The 9170-nt window shown below is 39.9% G+C and overlaps 1 protein-coding gene across 1 annotated transcript; it reads left to right on the plus strand.

Moving 5' to 3' along the window:
* Window positions 1-237: 237 nt before the first annotated feature.
* On the plus strand, window positions 238-1246 carry ier2a (immediate early response 2a). The gene has a single exon (XM_014020892.1). It carries the CDS (start codon window positions 376-378, stop codon window positions 922-924), a length of 549 nt encoding a protein of 182 aa, XP_013876346.1. The 5' UTR covers window positions 238-375; the 3' UTR covers window positions 925-1246.
* The last annotated feature ends 7924 nt before the right edge of the window (window positions 1247-9170 follow it).

Here is a 9170-nt window from a genome sequence, read left to right on the forward strand (position 1 = left end):
CTCCCATCAAACCAAATTACATGTTTCTAAAGCTTTATGTTAGATTATTATTGTTAATTTTAACATATGTTTTACTTTATTTGACTTAGGAAGCTGCTTTTCCAGGATTTTTTTAGTTTAATTTTAAAGTTTTGATACCCTCTGAACTTTAGAGTAAAGCAGCTGTTTATAATCAAGTTTCCACGAGCAGACGATGGGCGGGGCTTCTAACAAATTACGTTTCACGCGTGACGTCAGCGAGGTTATAAGTAGTTGTCCCGCAAGGAGGGTTGTTTTTGTTCCTCCGCGTGAAGTCACAGGGAAGAGACGGTGTCCCGAAGCTGATTGTTTCTACGTTTTCTTCCCCCGCGGACTAGCTTCACAACCGGCTGTGGCATGGAGGTCAGCGCCGAGGCCAAGAGGATTATGGTTGTGGCTCTGGGGAAACTGTACAGCTCCCGTACACAGCGAGGCGGTCTCCGTCTTCACCGGAGCCTCCTTCTGACCATGGTGATGAAATCCGCCCGGGACATTTATCACGCTGCCCAGACGACGATAGAAAGCGTGTCTGACGGGTTAGAACAACATCAACACACAGCGGCTGAGACCAACACAGAGCCGAGAGCCGTTGAGGAGTTCCGGGAGCCCGCTGCCTGTCTTCCGGGGGCTGGGACTTCACCTCACCTGCCCCGGGAAACCGCCGCTCCAAGCGGCAAGGACAACAAGGAGACTACGTGTCCTTTCGGCTCGACACAGCAGCACACACGRAAACGGCGGGGACATGAGACAGCCGCGCCAGACTTTCTACCCTGTAAGAAAGCCAAACTTGAGTACTGCTCTCAGCAGCTGCTTGTTACTTCCGTTTTGGACTATGTGAGCTGTAGTAGTGAACTGGGAACTTGCCCTGCCCCCATCCCTCTACAGACGGTCATAGCAGCGTGTTGAAACCCAGTAGAGACTTCTCTTGGCTCAGCGAAGGGACACGAACGCACCATGAAGTGATCCGGTTCCAGGAAGCTCCGGGAGAAAAAAAAGGCTGATAAGTCCCACACAAGACTCTGACATGTCTGGGCTTGTTCACGGAAACACTTCAGTCATGGAGACTTCACCTGGATTGAGGCGGAACTACACAAACTAGTGAATGCTGTACTGCCTTTCTGTCCAAATGAACTCTAAATGCAACATGTGTTGATGTCTACATGCTGTGTTAAATGTAAATCATWCAGATTACAACTACCTCAGTATTTATTAAACTTTTTGTACTTTATATGAACCTGAATTGGTCTTATTTTTTACCGAAACTGTCAGGCCTCAGAGGTGGAAGCAATTTTGCCCTTTAAAATGTCTGGTTTGAGCCTAATAACAGGAAACTTTATTATGGGAGTTTTCTTCCTTCCCCCACAGTTTCACATCCCCCACAGTGATTAGCACAAAAAGCAGGGACAATTCAGGAGACTGTGGTCCAGAAGAGGGGGAGGATGCTATAAAGCCACTGACACAGACAACAATGGAGGTCTTGTTGCTCTGTGCTTTGAGGGCTGGTGTAGGTATAGAGTTTTCAAACTTTTTATCTTCTGACCCACAAAATATCCATGGCAAAAACTTGTGACCCCAAATATAACTGGTGTGAGTACATGAACTTCATTAATAACCCTAAAAACACAGGCTTTCTGACAATCTAAACAGCTTATACACAAATATAAATACTTATTTATACTTATTTTGTGTTTTTGTAATAATTACAGGGAAATATTACATCAGCAATTATTTTATTACCCTTTAAATTGATTTCTGGAGATTATCCAAGGTGCTTCATGACTCATAATTGGGTCCCAAGCCCAACGATGGGAACCAAAGTGCAGTGGTTCCCAAACTTTTCAGCTTTTGACCCACAAAATAACAGCAGCAGAGACCTGTGCCCCCAACTATTGTTAGATGATAAACATTTGTATCAGGTCAACTAAACATGGGCATAGTAACAATAATTTTTATACTGCATTTATCCATTTTAAATATACTAACCTCGCTCCTTTGTAACAAATAAGGCAAAAATGTAATTCAGAAAAAATTTTCAGGACCCCACCTTGATGTTTCGGGACCCCACTTTGGGTCCCGACCCCAACTTTGGGAAACACTGGTTTAGAGGTGAAGTATCAGCAAATGTACATCTACCACTGATTACTTAGAAGCAAATCTAATTCAACATGGCTGCCACAGTCAAATGACTTAAAATAAATACAAAAATTGTAATAAAGAAGTTAATTTTGCAGATGACTTAAAATTTGGTATTGTAATAGATGAGTGCTGCAGTTCTGTTAGTGACATTTTAGAGTCAGCTCTGTTGTTAACATTTAGGCATATTATAAAGAAGCATTTGGGAAATGATCAAACTTTCCACTTTAACTGAATAACTCAGAAGTCAATCCAGWTCAAGATGGCCGCCATGGCTAATCAACACCGGCCAGCACAGAAATGGCCATAACACTTTGACAGATGTCAACATTTGCTGTGGCAGCTGAGACYRATCTCCAACACATGCACCACATTTTGCAATATTGCCAGRGACTGCACATAATTTTATTTACATTGTCTCTTGCTTTAGTCTAARGCTTGGCAAGACTTTTATTTCCTTTTGGTTTGAAGTCCTTTTGAAATTAACAAACAAGAATAATCTAACTTAATGCCCTTAAACAAGAAAACCCTGTTACCTTGTTTAGCCTTGTTCAACCTTGTTTCCTGCAACTGGGATTCTCCAGTAGCTGTTTGTTTTGGGGGTAGTGGGTGAGAAAACAAGAAGGAATGCAGGGGATGGGGGGGGTCTGAGTATACCCCATGAGGCCCCAACTGAGCTTATTATTCTTCCGGCTGAAACTGGCCTGTGTACACAGATCTGGATCCGTCCGGTCATGGTGCTGAATCTACCTGCACCTCTCTCTACACAAGCACTCTTTGTTTTAGACGTCCTCAAGTCTGGAACTCTGGCATGAAAGGTGACGGAAGCAACAGAGAGAAGTCAGAGCAATGCGCTCCACTGATTCGTCAGACACAGGTACACTGATRAACTACATACGATTTCACTCAAGTCATCGTTCACTTCTCGTGTGAGCCGCTGTCGTGTTTGGTGACCTGCCTTTGAAGTTCTTAGTGGGGTGGTGGTGGTGGGGTTTCCTGTTGCTGACCAATACGAGTCTAGGTGGTTACACACCAGAATAAACCCCTCTGTTAACTTGAATGCAACACATTCTGAAAACAAAAACTAAACGGTCTTCTTTGAAGAAAAATTGAGATAMTTAAAGGAAAAGTTCCGATCTTTAGTCGAGTTTTGCAAAAAAGCGTATGAACAAAGGAAATCTCATCTGTTGTAGATAGCTTTTTAAATGACCTCAGTTTGGACAAAAAGAGTTTTGTTATGACCARATTTGCCACGTTTCCATCCAATTGTAATGCCAATTTTGAACAAACCTTTGAAATATCGCAAAAAATCAAACACAAACAAATTAGGCATGTTTCAATCGGGCTCGGAGCGAATCAGCCAGGATATGTAAAGWGCAATTACATTAGATGTTGATATACGCATGGGTATAATAAACAGGAAGTGGAGGTCACACATCTTGGAACAATGGAGAGAAGGTTTCAGGAATGTGTTGCTCTCAGACAAGTTGTAATTGTTCTGTCGTATCAACTAGAATTGGTGATKTTACRTGCTGTCTGTGACATAAACAATGCAGTTCTTATAGAAATATCCATGATGATGCTGACAGCGTGTAAAGCTTCTCTAAGTCAGAACTTATTTGGCAAATGTGTTTACATCTTYCCACACACATTAACTGTTTTGGAATATCCACAAACCACCTCAAGTTTTTTCAAATTGTGTCGTTTCCATCAGCCTTTTTAATGCGATACTTCAAAATGCRCATAAAAWATGTTAATGGAAACATGGTTGCTGATAGTCATTGTTAGGCCAAGATCAAATTACTATAAAGTGCTGCTAGACTCTCAGAAAAAAGTACTCAATTTTACCTTAAAGGCTTGTCGCTGGCGTGGTACCATCAAAGGTACTGCTATTGTACCCTCAACAGGGATGGTGTGTGTGTGCACAGTTCTGTACAATGATGTAAGTCATAAGTCACATGTTAAAGTCATAAAATACAAATAATACACACAAATACAGAGTTACAAAACAACAACATAAAAACAAGAAAAAAAGACACAAAGGTGTGCATTCTCTCTTGAGTTTATTCTTTAGGAAGAGTTCTGTTTGGAATTACAAAATGCACTGGTAGAAACAGCGGTGAGACTGGCTGAGAGTGCGAAAAGAKAGTGTGAGAGAGACAAGAGTTAGAGACAGAACCAAAGGAGGACTGAACGAGAGGTCAAAGGTCAGGCAGCCAGGTAGAACGAGTACTTCAGTGGCGCTGGCTATAGCTCCTGCACCGCCCTGACCCTCACACAAAAGTAGAAAGAAGAAAACACCATCGTCTGAACTGTATTTTATTTTCTCTCTTTTTTWAATTATTCTTATTTTCTGTAAAAACAGTTCTTTTTTTGTGTGTGGAGTCCTGAACATTGATGTGTTGTGTCTCAATCTCAGGTAAATGAAGAAAAAAATAAATAAAACAAAACAAAGACTTTGATTTTCACCAAAGTCTCTTCTTTGTCTTTTCTTTTAGATTTTTTTTTATTTTTAACTTTTTTGTTTTCAAAAATAGAAGAAAAAACTGAAACATTGTTCATTTTTTTAAAAACATCTATCTATTTATATATCTTTTTTTATTTTTTTTTAATTAATTAATGTGCTTTTTCTTTAAAGTCCTGAAGATGACTTTTAACCCACGGTGTGGCATGCACATAGCACATGCATTTCTTGAACTAGAGTTTTTTTCTTTTTCTTTTTTTTTATTATTTGTACTTAAAAAAAAGCAAAAACAAACCAACAAAAATATTTGTTTTTTCTCCCCGTAGCGACTTTACATTGCTTTTTGAAGAGTTTGTGTGGTTAATTAGCATTAGTGGATCTCACTGCAGCATATACACAAAGATGGAAAGTTCAGGCGTTGCATGTTTCACTCGGGGATTAACTGACATCACACACACACACGCACACATACAAACACACATATAAACACAGATTGCTGCAGATTTTTTTTACAATGGTTTGACAGAAAAGTTCCAAATTGAAAAATATTTCCAGAGACAAAGTATAGAAAATGAAACAAGCGACATTACAAATCATTAAAGTTGTCAGAAACACATTCACCCGTGTACATATAGAAGCAAAAAAAAAAATCCCACTTATACCACAACCAGGTGCTACATACCTAGTTGCCTTTTGATTTTAAGTGTAGTGATGTGAAAAAGACTTGTTCGTGACATCCCACTAAGGCTGGAAAGACACTAATAGGCAGTTTTTTTCCTCCCATTTCTATTTGTTTTCAATGCATTCTCTGGTCAACGTGTGATAGGCCTTCAGGTAAAACGTAGGTCAACTAAAAAGAAACAAAAGAGTGAACAATAACAACGTTGGGGCTGACAGTGGTGTGTGTTGGTGAACAGTGTTGGTTTGAGGCACACAGAGAAACACCAATAAAAAGGGAAAGTCCAGATCTGAGGCGGGGTTGTAGAAAAAGGTTATGAACAATAAAGAAAACTTACTCATTGCTGTTGGTTTTGCATTCCATGCCTAGTTATACAGTATATAAATCTATGGTCATGTCAAGTGTGATCGAGGCAGCAGCAGCTTTAGCACCTCTGGTGCAGCCTAGTTGCGATTTTGGCAAAGAATATTCTAATAATTAAGCTGGGATAAACATGTCTGGGACTGAGAGGCGTTTTGGACGACCCTGGATCGAGGGGGATTAAATTCAGCCCACCTCTGATGCACTTCTGAGTCTCTGAAAAAGGTATCGAACGTGAATCAGTCCATTGGCCAGATAGTTTTTTCATCTTGAGTCAACTTGTGGTTTAATTCCCCCCTAACATTTTAGGAATACTAGAACCTTATAAACAAAAATTAATTAAAAAATGTTTTTTTTTCAAAGAAACTGAGTTAAAATGTAACCACACCGTTTACTTAAAACTAAAAATCTAGTCCCCCCTGAAGGACAGAAAACCAATGTCCTCTACACTAGGATGCAGTGATAGGGTCTTAAGAGAGACAAGCTAGTTGAAGAGTGACTAATATCAACTAACAATAAAACAAATTAAAGTAGACCTTTGTATACCAGATGGTGATTCCCTAAGTCATATTGCTGTATTTGTCAGTTAACATGACAACAGAACCAATCTCCTGAAATTATTTTCTTGCTTTTGGCCCAGGTCTCCTTTGCAAAATAAATGCATTTTGTGGTACACAAGTGCTCTCGTCTGCATCAGAAAAGCTACACTATTTGCTGTTGCTGCTAACTGCACTTGCAAATATCAGTATGATTCTATGTAAATTAGCCCACAATGCAAAACTTACAGCAATGCAAAAGCTTATAATATAGCAATGATCTGAACTAGGGATGGGCAGTGATTTTTGAATATGCAGTCTAGTTCAAATGGGCAGAAACTGGATAATTTAAAGAAGGACCATCATGACTTTTTTTTACACAGTTGTGACATAAGTGGTTTTCTAACAGTGGTCTATGCACTTTTTATAACAAAAGTATCGTCCACCCCCTATAAAAGCATTTTACTATCACTGTATTTTATTTTGAAAGAATCTTAAAGTACAATGTATGATCAGGAGTGAGCAGTGGGAAGTAGCTGCAATATTTGAATAAAAACTGAATAATTACTGGACAAATTTAAAGAGTTTCTTTTATGCCCACCGCTAGTGTGAATTGCTATGAAATCTTTGAGACTGGAACTTGGAACACCAGACTGGACTTGTTTTAAGATGGCAGGAAGTCACTTTGGTCTTGGTCACATTTGAACTCGCTGTTAGCTCTCATCAGTCAAAGAAGGAACATTTCTTTAAACTGAGGCAAATAGTTATAAACATATATACATCTTCAGAGCTATGTCCTACAATACTGATTATCCATAAGCTTTCTACAGAACCCCAGTCCTAAAGATCTCAACTTTCCATTTRAAGTCACACAGAGGTGAAATACACAGAACRTAGGTGATTTCCAGGCTCAGAAATCAAATTTTCAACCCTTCTGAACCACGCATAAAGGCAGTTCAGTCCCCTGTGTTTACACACGGTGAACACAGATGAGGTGTTTTAATAGTCAGAGGAAGTACTAGACTTTATTTCTAAAATAACACCACACAAGAAGTCTGAAACGGTGAATGCTTCGTTGTCATGTGGCGCCACCTGCAGGCTACCCAATGATGGTGAAACCCCTGCTGTCTTTAATAAATCTTTTTGCCTTATCKCTGCCTCATCCTCCCATGATGTGGCTGAGGTCCACCGCAAGGTTGGAAAATAGATTACCTGAGCTCGAAACGAAACAAGAACACGGTTAAAAAAAATTCCGTCACTCTCACAATCATCATGATCATTACAAACATATACTGTGTATTAGCCGTTTCTCCATTAGTACTCTCGGTGAGAAAGAAACAAAGATGAAGAGTTTCTCTCCTTTCTGCGCCTTTCTCTTGGTCTCTTCCTCTCTGATGCCTCTGTTTAAAATCCAAACCCTGGAAGACTTTGGGATGATACTGATTTGTCACCACTATACTGTCTCCACGTCTTTTTTTTCTTCCTCTTCTCCAAAAATTCTCATTTTACCCTGCTACCCATTTGATCTTTTAAAATTTTTATTTTTTATTTTATGACCTCAGTTACAAAAAAAGGTTACTTTCACTAAAAATTTGTGCAATTCCAACTGTATCAGTGGCAGGCATTTGGCACAGAACAAACAGTAGACAAGCAAGCAAAAAGTAGTTGTTTTGTCCCTAATACTCCCCCCCCCCATACCCCGCACCGCTACCTAATAATTCTACATCAACTATCCGATTTCCCCGTAGCCCTCTTTCTTTTGACTTTTAAGTGTAAATGAAGCAAGAGGAATGTCATTCAGAGTACAAAGAGAGAAACAGAAAGTATTTTCGATAAAAAAGAGAGAAACCCTACAGACCACAAAGAAAAGGGCAGAGGTCAAATCCCCCCTCCCCCCACGGACAGAAGATTCTCATTGTTGCTAWTAGTAGTATTCTTTTGTATCATTCATGCAGGATTCCATAAGGTGTTACAACTCCGCAAGTCTTTAAAAAATAAAAAGAAGAAGAGACAAAGTTGTGTGGGGTGCAACAGAAGATTCAAGCTTCAATGCTTTGAAGAAGCAGAAGAGGAGGAGGAGGAGAAAGAAGCAGCTGCAGGAGTAGAAGAAATACTGCAGAAAACAGTTATTTGTTTCTGAAATACATCCCCGCCTTTTTTTCCCCTTCCTTACAGGTGATGGGATGAGGTTGGCTAAAGTTTGTCTCGGGGAGGAGTGTGTTCAATCTCTTCGACACACTCTGTTGTCGTCTAGATTTGGCAGAGATTTTGTTTCTTTTCTTTTTTTTTCCATCAACACCCCTGCAACACTCCCCAACTCTCCCACCCACTTAGCCTCCCCACCTCATACAGGTAAGGTGGCTCTTTTTTCAGTTTTTTTTAACACAGATGATAAAACTCATCAATATTCAACTTGTGGCTGGGAGGGTTGGATCGGATCTTTTTTTTTTTTATTTGATTTTTTTTGTTTTTCTTTTTCCAGCTAACTTGACAAAAGTTAGCCTTGAAAAATAAACAAAAAGAAAAGAAAATAGTTTCTCCCTCGCCTCTGACTTTAGAGTGTCTTTTATCGAGTCGCGACTCTTGACATCTTGTAAGTGGCTATAGCTCATTGCCAGAGGCATAATTTAAGACACGGAGAGCAGTGTCCATGATTCCTCCTGTCGTCTGGAAAAAAACTGCAACTTCAGTTTTTGGCATCAAGAGATGATGAAAAACAAAGCAAGCAGAGCACGATGGTGATTTGCTTCTTGTCTCTCCAGATTCTGCCAAAGCATCCTTGCTCCATYTTCTTGTCTCAACACCTATGCTTTCGGCGAGCAGAACGTCCCTGGGACCCTCCCCCAAGGAGGTGAGGAGAGGAAAAACAATGAACAGACAAGAAAGAAAACTTGTGACATCCCTTGGCAGTCGCTGCTCTGGCTCAGAGCTTTCTATTTTCTTTCTCTCTCTTTATTTTTAATCCAACTCTGAGTCCCCC

This window comes from Austrofundulus limnaeus, unplaced genomic scaffold, assembly GCF_001266775.1.
Source record: "Austrofundulus limnaeus strain Quisiro unplaced genomic scaffold, Austrofundulus_limnaeus-1.0 Scaffold271, whole genome shotgun sequence".
In the NCBI taxonomy this organism is placed as follows: domain Eukaryota; kingdom Metazoa; phylum Chordata; class Actinopteri; order Cyprinodontiformes; family Rivulidae; genus Austrofundulus; species Austrofundulus limnaeus.